Consider the following 18,580-nt stretch of genomic DNA (forward strand, 5'->3'; position numbering starts at 1 on the left):
ACAGTGCCTGGCATCTAATCAAATATTACCAACCATACACAGGGCAAGAAAATATCAACCTATAATCAGGAGAAAAATCAAACTGAAAAATTAAAATCTGCCCAGAACTGATACAAATGTTAGTAATAGAACGTTAAAATAGATATTGTGATGGTATTTGATACATTGTAATAGTTAGGTGAAGAAATGGAAAATACAAGTAAGACACAAATTGAACATTGAGAGATGAAAAGTACAATGCATGAAATGAAAAATACATGGAATGGGACAAGTAGCAGATTAGATGTTGCAGAACAAAAGATAATTGAATTTGAAGACAGCTATAGAAACTATCCAAAATGTAATACACAGAGAGAATTAATGCCAAACAATAACATGAAACAGAACAGACCAGAGTATCAGTGAGCTGTGGATGACTTCAAGCATCTAAGAAATGTGTCGCTGAAGTCGCTGGAGAAGAGGGGTAGAGAGTGGGACAGAAAAAGTATTTAGAGCAGTAATGGCCAGAAAACCTCCCAGTTTGATTAAAACTATAAACCCATAGATGCAATAACTCAATTAACCCCAAGCACAAGAAACATGAAGAAAACCACACCATGGCATACCACAATCAAACTGTGTCAAAGAGAAAATCTTAGAATTGGGAAAAAAAAAAAAAGGATGCATTTTGTAAAAAGGACAAACATAAGAATGGCAGCAGATTTCTCATCAGAAATAATGCAGGTGAGAAGACAGTGGAGCAACATTTTTAAACTACAGACGAGAAAAAACTGGGAGCATATCATCTATACACAGTGATGATATCGTTCAAACAGGAAGGTGAAATGAAGATTTTTAGATATACAAAATCTGAAAGAATTCATTACCAGTAAACTTGCTATAAGAAATGACAAAGGAAGTACTTTATGTAGAAGGAAGAAGTCACCAGATGGAAATATGGATCTACCCCAAGGAATGAAGAGCAAAGAAAATGGTAATTACATGAATAAATGTGTAAAATATCATTCATAGTATTTAAATCTATAAGATAATTGTATGGACTTTTGACTCCGTTGGAGATGGAGCAGTCCTGCTTCTCCCAGGTTCTCCCTCTTAAAATTAAAATCCCTGTATCTAACAAAGCGGACAAGTGCAGGAAGTCTCTGAAAGGTGGAAAGAAGGAGGCAGGGTGCTGATGCCTCCAGACTGGAGACCTGATGTGACAGTACATTCCCTGCTTTTTCTTCTTGGCTCCTGTATGTTCCAGAGCACTGAAGAAGCCTTCAGCCTGACTCTACCACAGACACAGTCTGAAAGTGATCCAAGAATATCCTGTTCCCCCTTGCTGAAGGATGGGTACAGGATGATAACAATACCTGCCCCACTCCAGCCAAACACCAGGGAGCTAAGCCCCCTGCTCAGAGTCCCAGTGGAACAAAACAGAGAGCTGATCTTCCCCAGTGATGATGCTCCTGCCCTCGTGCAGTGATAGAGCAGGGCTGTTCTAGTTTGCCAGCTGCTGGAGTGCGATATACCAGAAATAGAATGGTTCTTAAAAAGAGAAATTTAATAAATTGCAAGTTTACAGTTCTAAGGCTGAGAAAATGTCCCGATTAGAACAAGTCTGTAAAAATGTTCAATCTAAGGCATCCAGCGAAAGATACCTTGGTTCAAGAAGGCCAATGAAGTTCAGGGTTTCTATCTCAAGTGAGCAGGCACATGATGAACACAGTCAGGATTTCTCTCTCATCTGGAGAGGCACACAGCGAACGGCACCATCATCTCCTAGCTTTCTCTCCTGAAGCTTTCTTTCATGAAGCTCCCCAGGAGGTGTTTTCCTTCTTCATTTCCAAAGGTCGCTGGCTGGCGGACTCTCTGCTTCTCGTGTGGCTGTGTCATTCTGCTCCCTCAGAATCTCTCCCTTTCTCCAAAATGTTTCCTCTTTTATAGGATTCCAGTAAACTAATCAAGATCCACCTGAAATGGGCAGAGAACATCTCCACCTAATCCAGTTTAACACCACTCTAGATTGAGTCACATCTCCAGGGAGATGATCTAATTACAGGCTCAAGATTACTTGAGATCTAATTACAGACTCAAGCATACAGTACTGAATAGGGATTAGAATAAATGGCTGCCTTTACAAAATGGAATTAGAATTAAAACGTGACTTTTCTAGGGTACATACATCCTTTCAAATTGGCACAAGGGCTGAGCAGGAGGTGTGTTGCCCTTCACCCCATGGGGGCTGCAGGTGGTGATAAGCTGGGGTCAGTGAGCAGAGTGGAAGCTGACCCTCCACCCCCCACCTGGAGGAAGCGCATGGTGCTCCCATCCTCTTGTCAAGCTGGTATCAGCAGGACTGAGGGGCGACAGGTCTCCCACCCATCTGGTGGAGGTAAGCAGTGCCCTGACTCCCCTGCCAGGAGGTGTCAGCCTGGGTCCCTGGTGAGTTGAGCCTCCAGCCCCTGTCAGCAGTACTGAGAGTTAGGGAGGTGATAGAGATGGTCTCCTCACTATCTGCTTCACCAGTGCCCTCGTGTCAGTGGGGCTCAGCAAGGAGCATCAGTGCAACTGCAGGAGGCAGAGTGAGGTGGGGCTAGCTAATCCTCTGTTAACCCGCTGCCCTTGGAGCTCTGTGAACCAAGCAGGGACGGTGGTCCGCACAGGAGAGCTCAGCTGCTGACCCTGGCCACCTGCCAGCTCACCTTGACCAGGATCATTGGCAAAAGATCACCAGATACACAGGTGTGCACAACTGAAAGTGAAATTTAGCTGTGAAAATCCTCAAACAGGTTTTTAAAAAAGTGTTAGAAAAACACAGATTTACTGGATGGGTGGACAGGAGTAGCAAAAGGGAAGCAGGCACAAGTGGCTTGGTCTGGAAAGCCTCTCTGTCCCTGAAGGCCGAGACTCTCATCTCTTGCAGAGACCCCAGAGTGTGCAGGTAGAAGAGGCAAGAGGAACCCAGCTACAGCCAGCAGCCCATTCCAGGAATTCTCTCCCACCCTGGAGGCCAGAGTCGCCTCTCCCGTCTGGAGACACATGGACAGTAGAGACACTAAAAGATAACTGGCAGCCCGACTGGAAAAATTCCTGCTGCCCCTTAGACGGCACCAGCAGGGACCAATAGGCACCATGCACACCAAGGAGAACAAGATAATGCCACAAAAGCGGCGAAAATTAAGCTGCCATTGAAACAATAAATGTTGTAGTTAATAGGCCGCTAAAACAGCTGTCTTGGGGTGGGCTGGCTGACGACAGGGACGTGTTCAGAGGCTGGAAAACTGGCTCCCTCCCAAGTCGGGGTCTTTCAGCCACAGTGCCTGGGGTCCCCTGGCATTTCCATCACATGGCGCTGCCCGTGGTGGCATCTCCTCCTTTCTCCTTGGTGTCCTGTTGACTTCCGGCTGCCCCTGCACCCTCACGCTCCATCTTGCTCTCACTCAGCCCTATAAAGGACTCAAGGGAGCCAGCCTGCTCCAGTGGGGCCAACCTCAACTGGAGTGGCACCCTGAAGAAACGCTGTTTACAATGGGTTCACACCTCCCGGCGGACTGGGGCCGAGAGCATGTCCCAGCTGTGGTCCATGAGTCAATCCACCAAAGGAGGCCAAGACCTGTGGGCTAAACTCACACAGGGGCACTGCCTGCTAAAATGAAAGATTTAAAGAGAACTCGGGCTCTCCTAACCAAATAGATAAAACATACAGGACACAAAGATCACCTTTCATACCAAAAAGCAAGAAAATCACAGCCTGAATGAGAAAAAACAAATTATACCAAAAACCAAGGTGAATCAAATGTTGGAATTAACTATGAAGGATTTTAAAGACTGCATCATAAAAAGTCTTCAACAATCAATTACACCTTCTCTGGAAACAAATGAAAAAGTAGAAAATCTCAATAAAGAAGTAGAAATTATAAAAAAAAAAATATTCCAAGTGGAAATTATAGAACTGGAAAATGCAATAATTAAAAATTTAAAAACTCATTGGATGGGTACGCTAGTAAAGTGGACTTGACAGAAAATATTGTGACGGTGAACTTAAGGACAGAACAATACAATTCAACCCATTTGGAAAACAGAGAAAATCGACTGGAACAAAAAGAAAGAACAGAGCCACAGAGTCCTATGGGACACTAAAAATAGATCCACCATTTGCATCCTGGGAGTCCCAGAGGAGAGAAGAAAGGAAGTGGGGCCAAAAGACTATTTGAAGAACCAATAGCTTTAAAAAAGAAATCCCCCAATTTGGTGGAAGATAGAAATATTCACCAAACACACCATAGAAATTTCACACCTGACATACCATAAACATTTAAAAAATAGAGACAGAAATCTCAAGAGTGACCTGTAAGGGAGTGCCACTTCCAATGTCAGTGCATTTCTCATCTGAAACCAAGGAGCCAGAGGAAGTGGTATAATAGTTTCCAAGTGCAGAGACAAAAAGATCATCAACCACAAATATTATAGCTGGTTAAAATTCCTCCAGGAATGAAGGGAAAATAAAAACATTCTCAGACAGATAAAAATGAAAAAAACTGGTCACTAGCAGACCTATCCTTAAAGACTGGCTACAGGACGTTCTCCAAACAGAAAGGAATTGATAAAAGAAAGAAGCTTGGACCTTCCGAAAGGAAGCACAACAACAAAAACAGCAAAAATGTAGATATTCAATAGACCATCCTTTTCCCTGTGAGGTGTATAAATTGTATTTCTTTGTTGAAACAAAGATCATCACACCAGCTGATACTTAAGATAATGATATTTTAAAGTGGGGATGATAAAGGAGCTTAAATGGGAAGGAAAGTTTGCACATTTCTCAAAGTGGTAAAATGTTGGCACCGGTAGACTGTAACAAGTCATGCAGATGAGCTGTCATACCCAAGGCCACCTTTATGATAACTTGCAAAGATGTATTTTCAAAATCACTATAAATAAATCAAGATGGAATTCCAAAAGTATTTCAAGTAACTCACAGGAAGGCAAGAAAAAAGAAACAGAGGAAGGAGAGCCAGATAAACAGAAAACACACAATCAAATGATATATAGAAGCACCAATGTATCAATAATTACTTTAAAAGTTAATCAAATAACAAGACAGAGATTGGCAAGTGAACAAAAAATGACTCAACTATATGTTGTTTTCAAGGAACTCACTTCAAATACAATGAGATAGGTAGATCGAAAGTAATACCATGGAAATATTAACAAAAAGTTAAAGTGGCTATTTTAACATCTGATATATTAGACTTCAGAGCAAAGAAAATTATTTCATTTTCTTTGGGGCAGTTGCAAATGATGCTGTTTTTTATTTCTGTTTTCATGTGTTCTGTTTTGGTATATTGAATTGTGATTGGTTTTGGGTGTTGATCTTGTAACAAGCAACTTTGAAGAGCTCACTTTATTGGAATGGCTAAAATAAAAGCAAAAAATCAACTTTTGCAAGAATGAGGAGGAACTGGGACTCTCATACATTACTGGTATGAACGTAAACTGGTACAACTATTTTGCAAAACAGTTTGATAGTTTCTTAAACAGTTGAGCGTCATCAACCATGTAAGCCAGCAATTGTACTTCTAGATATTTACCCATGAGAAATGAAAGTGTGCATCTGTAGAAAGACCCAGACACAAATGTTCAAATCTTTATTTATATTAGCCCAAACCTCAAAACAACCCAATCCTATTGACAAATGAATGAATAAACTTTGGTGCATCCATACAGTGGAATACAACTCAGCAATAAAAGTGAATGAACTGTTGGATGATGCTACAACGTGGGTGAATCTCAAAACAATCATGTAAGTGAAGGAAGCCAGATAAAAATGAGTACACACAGTATGTTTCCATTTATATGAAATTCTAATAAATTCAAAATAATGTATAGTGACCAAAAGTTGATGAGTGACTGCATGAGGTCTGGGAGGAGGTTGCAGTGGGGTACAAGGGAGGGCAGTTTACCATGGGCACAGTTTGGGAGGTGTTGAAGGATATGTTCATTATTTTGACTGTAATGAGTTCACAGGTGTGTGAAATGTCAGACTTTCAAGTGGTACATTTTGCTTATGTTGCATTTATTGTATATGAATTAGACCTCAACAAAGCTGTTTAAAAATGAAATACTGTAAGGACCTTTAGATTTTTCTTTTCCTGATACAGTTGGCTTTCTATTAGGAATGTTTGAAATTTGAACTCTTTTATCCAGGCTTGTTAATATGGTTTCTCGTTTTGGCAGAATGAAGATTTGACTCTTTTAGTTAAGGAAATGGAGCAGGGAAGAAGTGACCTGGAGAAGATGGAGAGTCTTTATTCTGAGTCCTTGGTCTTGGACTGGTGGTACAATGCGGAGAAGGAAGGAGAAAATAAGTGAGCATGCCCGACTGCCTCTGTGCCCGGGGCCTCTCGGACTCCCTGCTCACCCTCCTTTGTACATTTCCCCCTTCTGCAAGGCTTCGGGAGAGCTTTAAAAAAAGAAAAGTGAAAAGAGTCATATCATATTCTCTAAGTTAGGATTTTTTAAGCAAAGGGAATCCGTCATTTAAGGAGCACAGGCTCGAGGAGGCCACACGTTCACCTGGGGTCCCTGCAGCCCACCTGGCAGCGGCCACAGGAGAGCAGCCTGCAGAGCCGGACCCGGCCTGGGCCGGGGGCTGACACAGGTGCACCCCCACCTCCTCGCCACACCCCAGCATTTCTGCTGCCTTAGTGTCCTCATCTGTGAAATGAAGGCTGTGGTAGTGGGCTTAGGACAGAGGATTTCTAAGGTCTTTTCCCATTTTCCATTTTCTAATAGGTGTCTCTAAGTAGTTTTCTAACAAAACCCAAAACCAACTGCAACACTTGGGAAATTTACTAAATCTACTCGAATGAGCTAATGTGTACAGATGGGCAAATGACAAAGCTTCTTATAAGTACCCTGCCAGGGGTCTGTGTGTTTAAAAGACTAATGGCAGAATGGAGATCAGTGGGAAACAGCCTATTAATCAGGATTTCTTGTTCATCAGAAGTCACTCTGTCCCTATCAGCAGGGGAAGCTTTCACCTGGGCTGGGTGCCGGGGGCAGGGCCTGGGCTCGGATCAGTTGGCAGCAGTGAAGGTCATAACCTGGCCATCTTGTAGTGGGGTTTCACAGCGTTATTTCTTTAAGTATATGTTTTGGAAAGCTTAGTACCTCTTGTAAAGTAGGAGAATTTGAACCTATAAACTCAGAAATAAATAGCTGCTGTGTCCATCACCGTCTCTGACCTTCCAGCCAGGACCTTGGCTGTCACCCTGCCCATGGCTGTTCAGAGAGTAAAGCTCGGGACAGACTGACCAGTTGTCACTGGGAAATTGGCTCAGTTGTGACTGGCTGCTGTTTGATGAGAGCGATGGGTGCACTGTTGTTTATTTATATTTCTTTTTTTGGGGGGTGTCAGGTTCAGGCGCCAGGCAGAGAGGAATTTTAGGCCCCGCTTCCGACCATCACATGGGGTGCTTCTGGGATGACGTTGCCCCGCCCTGCCCCACCTGTGACGTAGAGGTGGTGGTCCCGGGACTGCTGGGTGGTGCAGTCAAGTTCACATAAAGGGAAGAGTAGAGAGCCTCATTCTGCAGACCCCATGCTTCTCTACTTCCTCAAGACCCGCCAGAGCTAGGAAAGGTTACTTCTCCCAAACCAGAACTCTCTTGTTCTAGTTTTCCACCAGGTTAAAAACAGAAATGTTGCAGCCTCCTTCTTTTCCATCTCTTTTGGAACATTAGTTGAGTACAAATCACGTGTCCGTCAACTCTGCCAGGCCCCTGCAATGCAGAATGACCGTAGAGCCATGTCCTTTCCCTCACGGGAGGCCTGTGCCTGGGGGGAGTCCCCAGAGGGGCAGGGGGCTGCGGGACCCTGGAGGAGATGGTATGGGGGGGCGTCAAGGAGTCGTTCTGAGGAAGAAGGAGGAGTTTCCACGACCCCAGCTGAGTGTCTGTCAGCTCAGTGGCTTGCAGGGTTCCTCCTTTTGGGGGGCAGGACTCTTCCGGGCGCTTCTCCCCACATCCCCCACAGCATTAGGCACTTACAGTACCAGGGCAGGATGCGGTTCTGTTCACTCCTTTCTGAGGCTGCCGCATTCAGGCTCCCGAGAGGCCAAGCCTGGGAAAACACTCAGGTATTTTTAGGCTCTGACCTTCTAGAACGTTCCCCTCATGGGCTGCTGGCACGTGGGTGGACCAAGGCAGCATTTGCCCTTCTCCACCTCTCCTGAAAGCTGGCTGTCTGCCCTTGGGGTAGAGAAACGAGTTTCTGTCACCATTTATGGTCCACAGCCTGTGCTCCCTGGTGTTTTCTCCTCATCAGCCCATGTGTTAGGTGTGCCGGGGATGTGTCCTGCAGTTTATAGACAAGGGAAGTGAAGACATTCAAGGCCCCACGGCCAAGAGGGGACAGGGCTGGGGTGTGAAGTCTGACTCAGGGCTGGGCCCGTGGCCAGGCCTCTGCAGGGGATGATGTGATCATTAACCCTGTATCATCCCAAGCCGGGGCCACTCACTTCCTCAAATTTGTAGTGTTCAACATGACTATTTTTATATAACTCTGGCATCTTGATGGAAATCTTTTCTCAATTTGTGCTTTTTTGTCTACTTTTTTACTTATATCCAAACAGGCACCAAAAAGAAATCTGTTCTATGATTTCAACCCCAGAATCTGTAAAACCCCAGGCTGTTGTTGAAGCCATGCCAGCGCCATCCCCAAATATGTCAGCAGCACAGTGGGTCCCTCCAAGTCAAAAGACTGCGAAGAGGAAGGTCCTCCACGCAGGTACCAATGAACAAAATGTCTTGAATTTCATTAGCAGTTTCCCTTCAATGCAGGAAGTGAGAATAAAACCAACCCTACATGGAACACGACTGACAGGGATGAGCCTGGTCCTGGCATCGTGAGATCAATAACGCCTTCCTGACCAAAAGAGGGCAAAGGAAGGTAACAAAACAAGATACCCGTGGCTAGGAGAGTTCAAATAGAGTCTTGAGGCTACTCTGGAGGCTACTCCTATGCAGTCTTCAGCTAGATATTGCGATTTACCAGGGTTTGCCAAACCCCAACCCAAACCAGTCCTGTCAACCCTAAAGAGCACCTAGGGCTCTAACAGACTCTAAAAGTTTCATGCACTGTTTACTTTCCTGAAATCCGTTACCTCCAGAGAGTTCCTATCTAGGTAAGCCCTGAAACTCAGAGGGGCAGCCTCTCCAAGAATGTCATCTAATTCCACCCCCCATCCTATATTATCAATTCTCCTTCTCAACAAGAAAAAGTTAGAAAGGGCATAACCTAAAGATCCTTATAGAGTGGGAGAAAGATCAAAGGAGAAGGAAGAGTTATAACAGAGAAGGTAGGATTTATAAGTGAGTATGACTGCTGAATAATACTGATATTTCTTTTAGCCTCCAGTGTTTTGGAGCAGCTAGAAGGAAAAACCTGAAACTATGGAATAGTAACCCATATCAATCTATGAAATCTGTTCTTTAGCTATTGGAGAGTACCTTGGAAATTATTGCTTTTCTCTCTTTTTTTTTTGTATGTATGGTATATTTCACAATTTAAAAGAGTTAAAAGAAAAACAACCACATGTTATTGTGGAAGAAATCCTACATGAGTTGGTTTTTAATTGAATTTTTTATTGAAATAATTCTACATTTACCTGCAGTTGTTAAAAAAACAGTACAGAGGACCCTTTCACCCAGTTTACCCCTTGCAACTCAGTGGTACAATATCACATTAGAATATTGACCTTGATAAAAGCCATTGACCTTATTCAGATTTTTTACTTGTACTTGTGTGTGTTTCTGTGTGAGTGTGTGTATTTAGTGTTATGCAGTTCATCACCTGGGTAGGTCTTCTGTCTACAACCACAATCAAAACACAGAACAGTTCCTTCACCACAGGACCCCTGGCGCTGCCCGTTTACCACCACATCTCCCCACCCAGCCCTGCCTTCCCTAATCCTTAGCAACCACTGATCTGCTCTCCATGTCTAGAGTTTTTTCATGCAAACAAAATGTAAAATGTTATGTAAATGGGATCAATAGGTAAACTTTTGGGATTGACTTTTCCCACACCAAGTTGTTTCATCCAAGTCATGGCATGTGTCCCCAGTCCACCCCTTTTCATTGTTGGTATTCCAGGCTGCAGGAGTAGCACGGCTTGAAGGGCATCTTGGTCCATGCATAGTGGTTTTGTCCCTTCACCAGTCCTGCCCTCCCCACCCCAATAAACCAGAAAGTCTCTAGAGTTGCTCCATTCCACTTGTCTTAAACATTTTTTCTTTTTTATGAAGTTTTATTGAGATATATTCTCACACCATACAAACCAACCCAGGTATACAATCAGTGGCTCGCAGTATCATCACATACTTGTACATTTGTCACCATCATCAATTTTAGAACACATTCATTACTCAAATAGACAAATTAAAATAGAAAAAACCCAAACATCCCATCTCCTCTACTCCCCTCCCCCTGTATTATTGACCACTAGCATCAGTGTGGTGCATTTGTTACTGTTGATGGAAGAATACTAAGATATTACTACTAACCATATTCCATAGTTTCCAATAGGTGCGTTTCCCCACATCGCCTTCCATTGTTAACCCCTGTATGGTGACATGCATTTGTTCTAGTTCATGAAAGAACTTTTTAATATTCATACTTTTAACCCCAGGCATCAGCCACCACAGGGCTCACTGTGTTATGGTCATTTGTTTCACCCTCTCGCTTTCCTTCTAGTGACATACACAACTCTCAGCTTCCCCTTTCAGCCACAACCACTCACATCATTTAGTGCTGTAAATTACACCCACCAAAATGTGCCACCATCACCTCTATCCATTTCCAAACATTTAAATTCAACCTTGTTTAAAATTCTGCAGATGTTAAGTACCTGCTCCCCATTCTGTAGCCTCATTTTATCTTCTGGTAACCTATATTCTAGATTTTGAGCCTATGAGTTTACATATTATGATTAGTTCATATTAGTGAGATCATACAATATTTGTCCTTTTGTGTCCCCCTTATTTCACTCAACATAATGTCTTCAAGGTTTGTCCACGTTGTCACATGCTTCAGGACCTCATTGAATTTGTTGCTGCCATTCTTGGTTTGACCATATTATAAAAGAGAGTGTGTGCAAGGCCTTTGCACTTGATTTAAATTGTCTTATTGGCAACCCTGGGCATTTTGAGGTTTGACACTGTGAGTTCATGGCCACCTCCAAGCTTGAGGCTGAGCTTGAACTCAAAGAAAAGGAGCATTCAGTTTGTGCCAGAACCGTGCTCCTGGGGCTGGGAAATGGAAGCTGCAGTTCTCTTAGGGATCCAAGGTAGTAGCTGCACCTAATGAGGTATCCTCTTCCATCCATCCCAAATGCCTTTAACCCCTCTCCTGTAATCCCAACAGAACCCACCAGAACCAGCCTGCTCAGAAGTCGGACGTCAGGCCTCCGGAGCTCAGCTGGCAGCATGGGGAAGGGCAGCACCTCCCACGGCAGCAGTGCAAACCCCGCCACGAGTGACACAGGCAAGGCAGGGGACGGCCCCGTCTTGGGATGTGCAGGTGGCCCCTGGGTGGGCCTGTCTGTTTCTGGAAGGGCTGTGGAGATACATCTGGGGGAAAACATGTCATAATCTAAGTGGGTCCTTCCTACTCAAAGGCACCCCTTGTAAAGCATCTGCCCACTTTGCTGAGTGGGGTTTTCTAAGTGGTGGAAGCACCGGCCCTCACTGAGCTTGGCGTCTCCACCTGATGCCGCCATGATGGTAAGGGGAGTGCTAGCCGCTGTTCCCCGGGCTGAACTTGAAAACTTATGAGTTCACTGCTGGTTTTCCTTGTCCCCTTCATGCCCAGGTGGCACCATCTGAGGAGCCCTTCTCTGGTCCAAATTGCCAGCCGTTTGGGGGCTACATGTGAGAAAATACGATTTCTCCTCTCAATTTTTTATTATTGATAACATTAGCATTCTTAAAATAATACACGTTTGAATGTTTACTGTCTGTAATTAAAACGTGATAAATAACCAGTCCCAGTTTAAAACATACATGCCTACAGTCCTCCAGGTAGCAGGAAGCAGCTGAGTGGCAGGTCTGCACCTGTTCTCAGCCATGGCATCAGCCTGCATGCTTCCTGATCTCTGCACGCACTGCCCACAAGGGTCTGGCTTATGGTGGGCAGGAGACGATTTCTTAAGGGCCTTCGACTGACTCACCCCCAAAACATCCCTCCTTTCGGAGCTGTGTACTCAACTGGGTAATATTTCTCTCCATTTATAAAACCAAGTTTACATGAGGATATACATTAACAACCCGAATATTAATTTTAAAATTCGAACCTATGACTAAGCAGAGCCTAGTATGGTATTTGGTTTCCCACCTAGCACAGAGAAACCTCAAAATTAATGCTCAGAAACTAAAAGCTGATCAAGACACCACAGCACCATTTGGGGAGAGTCCAGTGATGTCGACGTTGAACAATTATCAACTAGTGACATTCTTGTTTAGTATTTAAAAATGTGTCGCCTGGAGGGTGCACAGGTGGTCCAGTAGTAGAATGCTTGCCTTCCATGCAGGAGACCCGGGTTCGATTCCCAGACCATACACCTAAAAAAAAAGAAAGAAAAATGTGTCTCCTAGAGAAGGAGAGAAGGAGCAGGTCTCATTCTTCAATAAAAAGAAGACCCAGTGGATGTGGATGGGGTGGATAAATGGAAGAGGGATTGTGCCACATGGCGCCATGCACGGGGAGAGGGCGTAAATGCCATGTGGCGCCATGCACAGGGAATGTACCAATGCCATATGTTGCTGCGCATGGGGAGTGGGCATAAATGCCATACAGACCCGTGCACGGGAAGTGGGTATTTATGCCATATGGACCCGTGCATGGGGAGTGAGTGTAAATTGCCATATGGCTCTGTGCACTGGGTATGGGTGTAAATTGTCATATGGACCCATGTGCGGGGAGTGGGTATAAATGCCATATAGACCTCTGCACTGGTCATGAGTGTAAATTGCCTGAGAACTTGGTTTGAAGATCAAGATGTTCTATCAAAGATGGTACGTTTATCAGCCCCAAACATGATGGATCAGAGACAAGTATGATCCCTTTTCATTTTGATCTAAATCCCCTATCTGAGGAAATCATACAACTGCTATTTCCCCTCCACAGATGTGAGCGTCCTCTTGACAGATGAGCATCCAGATGACAAACCTGTAGAAACGTTGACTCAAGAAAGAAGACAAATTTATGACCAAGAGTGAGTGCTTTAATTTTACTAGGACATTTTATTGTATTTTTGTTCATTGACTGTTGAGTTACAATGTTTTAAACATCAGAGTCTTGTGTTCTTAGTTCTTTAGATATGTCTTCAGCAAACTGGCTCAAGATCCATGGCTTGGCGGCTCAGAAGCTCACCATCATGGACATCTTGTCGGTGACAGCAGTCCCCCACAGCTCCACCTACATCCCCATTCTTGACAAACATGTCACCTCCAAGGTTTTTGATGAGGTAAAACTGATTGTGTATGTGTCCCTGTCTGAGATACTTTTCACTTCTGTTCAAATGAAAGGTAGGCCACTTCAGTTTCTTCTACAGTTGTAACACCTGCATTTCAGGCATTGAAAGAATATGTTTATCAAGGTGGCTGTTTGTGATCAGTTGCTGAGGGGTGGCAACATAGAGGTATACACATGTTTGAAAAATCTGCAGGTCACTGTCATGATTGTACATGATCCAGGATCAAAAGATGGGGAGAACTTGTGAGGGCTCTTTTCTTCATATGCCCACCTTCATATGACCTTCCTAAATGAAGTGGCATCTTTCCATCATAAGAGCCTCCAAAGGAAAAAGTTGGGCTGGGGGAAGGGGACAACATAAATAGAGATAGAGAAAGAAATAGAGATGGTGGAGATAGAGATGGTAGAGCTGGAGCTAGAGATGATGGACTTGCAGATGGAGATCATGGAAATGATGCAGATGAAGATGATGGAGATGGAGATGATGGAAATGATGGAGATGGAGGTGATAGAGATGGAGATGATGGAGGTGATAGAGATGGAAATGATGGAGAAGAAGATGATGGAGATGATGGAGGTGATGGAGGTGATGCAGATGGAGATGAAGGATACAGAGAAGGAGATGATGGAGATGGGGATCATGGAAATGATGGAGATAGAGGTGATGGAGATGGAGATGATGGAGATGATGCAGATGGAGATGATGGAGAAGGAGATGATGGAGATGATGGAGAAGTAGATGATAGAGATGATGGAGATGATGGAGGTGATGGAGATGGAGATGATGGAGAAGGTGGAGATGGAGATGATGGAGGTGATGGAGATGGAGATGATGGGGATGATGGAGACAATGGAGATGGAGATGGTGGAGATGATAGAGATGATGGAGACAATGGAGACGATGGAGATGATGGAGATGGTGGAGATGGTGGGGAAGGAGATGGAGGGAGAGAAGAGCCAGCAGACAGTGATGTTCTGGGAGGGAGGTGTGGTGGGTGTGAAAGGCTGTTTGGAATTTGCTTCAAAATAATGTGGATAATGGGAGGAGAGGCAGGGGAGGGGGAGTAGATGAAACAAGATTGTCCAGGAGTTGGTAATTGTTGAATTTGTATAGTACAAACATGATGGGAAGGGGGCTCATTTTACTGTTCTGTCTGCTTTTTTATAAATTTGAAATTTTACATAATAAAAATGAAAAACCAAAGGCAGAAAAAACTTTAAAATACATTTGGAGAATTCTTCATATTTTCACAAACAGTGGGGACAACCAAATCAATAGGCCGAACCCGCAATCTTGGGGTTTGTTCATATAAAACTTTATCCCTGCAAAGAATAGGCTAGGCCTACTTAAAATTAGGCCTCAGAGTCACCCCCAGAGAACCTCTTTTGTTGCTCAGATGTGGCCTCTCTCTCTCCGACAACACGACAGGCAAACTCACTTCCCTCCCCTCCTCTACATGAGACTCCCAGGGGTGTGGCCCTTGCTGGCAATGTGGGACAAAAATCCTAGAATGAGCTGGTACTCAGCATCAAGGGATTGAGGAAACCTTCTCAACCAAAATGGGGAAGAGAGAAATGAGACAAAATAAAGTGTCAATGGCTGAGAGATTCCAGACAGAGTCAAGAGGTCATCCTGGAGGCTATTCTTACACATTAAATAGATATCACCTTGTTAGTTTAAAGTGTATTAGAGAGCATAAAGGTAAGTGCCTAAACTGCAGAGCTATGTTCCATTAACCATATTTCTTGAAGATGACTGTATAATGATATAGCTTTTGCAATGTGACTGTGTGATTGTGAAAACCCTGTGTCTGATGCTCCTTTTATCTACAGTATGGTCAGATGGAGTAAAACATATGGATTACAAATAAATAATAGGGGGAACAAATGTTAAAATTAAAAAAATACACATTGGGTAGATGGAAATAGTAGTATTCAATGAGATGGAGGAGTAAGGGGTATGATATATATGAGTTTTTTCTTTTTTTCTTTTTACTTCTTTTTTCTGAAGTGATGCAAATGTTCAAAAAATTATCATGGTGATGAATATACATTATGATGACATTGTGATCCATTGATTGTATGCCATGTATGGAATGTTTGTATGTTAAGAATGTATGTGTTTGTATATTGTTTTATGAATAAAAATTAAGAAAAACTTAAAAATAAGACAAACCTAATCTGCCTTTGTCTAACTTGACTTGCAATAGCTAAGATTTGGCATATTTGGAAGAAGCGGTTAGATTGGTGCTTTGCTCTTTTCATGGAGTTTGCCATGCAGCTTGCTTTGACACGGCCAGTGGTTCTCACTTTGAAAGTTGGTTGCGTGCATCTTAGCACTTGATCCTTTGTGCTGGCTCCTGCCAAGTTTGTTGCAAATTGAGCAGCCCTGTCCCTGGCTGTTTTTTTTTAAAAAAATTTTATTGAAAAATCTTCACACACATACAGTCTATACATGATGTACAATCAGTGGCTCACAGTAATATCACATAGTTGTGCATTCATCACCATAATCATTTTTTAGAGTATTTTCATCACTACAGTAAAGGAAAAGAGAAAAATCTCATACATACCATATCCCCTTCCCCTCCTCTCCCTGACTACTAGTATTTCCATCTGCCCAATTTATTCACCCCTTATCCCCACCCCACTATTTATTTATTTATTTGTTTGTTTGTTTGTCTGTTTATTTTTGCTCATCTGTCCATACCCTGGGTAAAATGAGCATCAGACAATGTTTTCATAATCACACAGTCACACTGTAAAAGCTGTGTCTTTATGCAGTTGTCTTCAAGAACCAAGGCTACTGGAACACAGCTCAACAGTTTCAGACACTTCTCTCCAGCCACTCCAATACACCACAAACTAAAAAATGATATCTATAGAATGTGTAAGAATAACCTCCAGGATAACCTCTTGACTCTTTCTGAAATCTCTCAGCCATTGGAACCTTATTTTGTTCATTTCTCTCTTCCCCCTTTTGATCAAGAAGGCTTTCTCTATCCCACGCCGCTGGATCCTGGCTCATCCCAGGGGTTCTGTCCCAGGTTGCCACGGAGATTTACACCCCTGGGAGTCATGTCCCATGTAGGGGGATGGAGGGCAGAGAGTTCACCTGCTGAGTTGTTAGAGAGAAAGGCCACACCTGAGCAACAAAAGATGTCTCTGGGGGTGACTCTTGGGCATAATTTCAAGTAGATTTAGCCTAGCCTTTGCAATAATAAGTTTCATAGGGGCAAACCCCAAGACCGAGGGCTCGGCCTATTGATTTGGTTGTTCCCACTGCTTGCAAGAATATCAGAAATTCTCCTAGTGGGGAAGTTGAATTTTTCCTCCTTTCTCCCCAGTCCCCCAAGGGGACTTTGCAAGTACTTCTTTATTCACTGCCCAAGTTACTCTGGGATATAACAGGGAATCACACTAACCTGGACAAACCAACAAAATCTCACGGTTATTCAAAATTCCATGTACTTACCCTGTCCCTGGCTTTGACCCTTGTGATTAGAAGATTTGATCTTTGTCTTGGTGAACTCTAATCTGAATAGTCACAATCTGAATTATCACCTGAAATTGGCGTCTTCCAGTAAAATGGGGAGAAACCAAACAGTGGTTTATTTCCTCTAGGAAGTTTGCTCACAGTGCTTCATATTCTGTGAATATAGTCTTTAAAATATTCTTGAGTTTTATTATTTTGAATAAAACATATATATCATTTTCATGAAAATAGTGAGCTCCCCTTGGAAATAGAATTTCTTGGGTTCATTCCTTCTAAACCTCTCAACAATCTGAACAGTGAAAAGTAAAATTCTCAAAAACTGTATATGATATAGTGGGGGGGCATAAAGATAAGCACAAAATCAAATGAAGAAACTGTAAAGGAAAGATTTATAGATTGAGTAAATAAAAATGTTATTTTGTACAAAAAAGCATGTAAATAAATGAAAGCAGATCTTGGAAAAATATTTGTAGCATACTTGGCAAAAGGATAAAGGAGTAATTGTGTGTGTGTGTGTGTGTGTGTGTGTGTGTGTCAGTACAAATCAGTGTTCCCTGTGCACACACGTACACACATGGCATAAAGAATAAGTAAATGATAAACATCTCAGTAGAAAATCTAGGGAAAAAAAGTTTTAAAATGTCACAGCCACATACAAAGATCTTTAACCTTACAGGTCATCAAAATTATGCATTTAGGAAAACTGTGAATGGAAAAATAATTAGACCTTCTGCCGCCAATCGGCAAAGATTAAAAAATACTAATAAGCAGTAGTGATAAAGAAGAAATGAAATAGGAGCTCTTATACCCTTCCAATGGAAGTATAAATGGGTTCAACCTTTCTTGGGGACAATTGACAGTATATGCAGAGGCCTTAAGAGCTTACAACTTTTACTTCTGAAAGATCATATATTACTAAGAATCTATGTAAGGAAATAATCAGAGATATCAGTGTAGAATAATTATTGCTGCATTATTTCTAATGGTGAGAAAATTGAAAACAATCTAAATATCCATATTATGGAATGCCATATATTAATTAAATATCATATTTCTAAAAAAATTTAAGTCATGAGATGGGGGAAGCTCTCGATATAATGCTAACTAAAAAAAAAGCAGAATACAAAACACCATATGTATCATTTTAACAATTTGGTTATACATATGTGTAATGTAGACATAGCATCCTTTCTCCCTCCTGCCTTCCCTTCCTTTTCTCTTTTACCAAAATCTTAGTAGTTTCTATCTGGGTGATGAGACTATTGAAGATACTTTTTTATCTATGTCTTTTTTAGTCTTTGTTCAAGTACTTTTAGAACAAATTACATGCTGAGAAACAATGTTCAGATAAACAGACCTAAAATCAAAAAATAAAATGATGTAAGTATAAACAGAACTTAATTTTTATTCATTAATTGGTTCCCTTTTATTTGATAAGTAACACATAAATATATTCTTGGTAGAAGAGATTCAAGTCATACAGAATTTCTTAGAGCATGACGTGTGTGCTCTTTTCACAGTGGTTCTCATCAGAGAGACACAATCTGAATAGTTTGATAAATATCCTTCC

The 18,580-nt window shown here is 42.5% G+C and overlaps 1 protein-coding gene across 1 annotated transcript in view; it reads left to right on the plus strand.

Annotated features, from left to right (window-relative positions):
* VWA3B (von Willebrand factor A domain containing 3B) overlaps positions 1 to 18,580 on the plus strand; it is a 147,821-nt gene that overhangs the window by 97,879 nt on the left and 31,362 nt on the right. The window contains exons 15-19 of the mRNA XM_077133819.1: positions 6,220 to 6,350; positions 8,618 to 8,772; positions 11,406 to 11,525; positions 13,167 to 13,254; positions 13,350 to 13,506. Coding sequence (XP_076989934.1) covers positions 6,220 to 6,350; positions 8,618 to 8,772; positions 11,406 to 11,525; positions 13,167 to 13,254; positions 13,350 to 13,506 — 651 coding nt within the window. The remainder of the gene's footprint in view (positions 1 to 6,219; positions 6,351 to 8,617; positions 8,773 to 11,405; positions 11,526 to 13,166; positions 13,255 to 13,349; positions 13,507 to 18,580) is intronic.

The sequence above is a fragment of the Tamandua tetradactyla genome, chromosome 17, assembly GCF_023851605.1.
Source record: "Tamandua tetradactyla isolate mTamTet1 chromosome 17, mTamTet1.pri, whole genome shotgun sequence".
NCBI classification, from domain to species: Eukaryota; Metazoa; Chordata; class Mammalia; order Pilosa; family Myrmecophagidae; genus Tamandua; species Tamandua tetradactyla.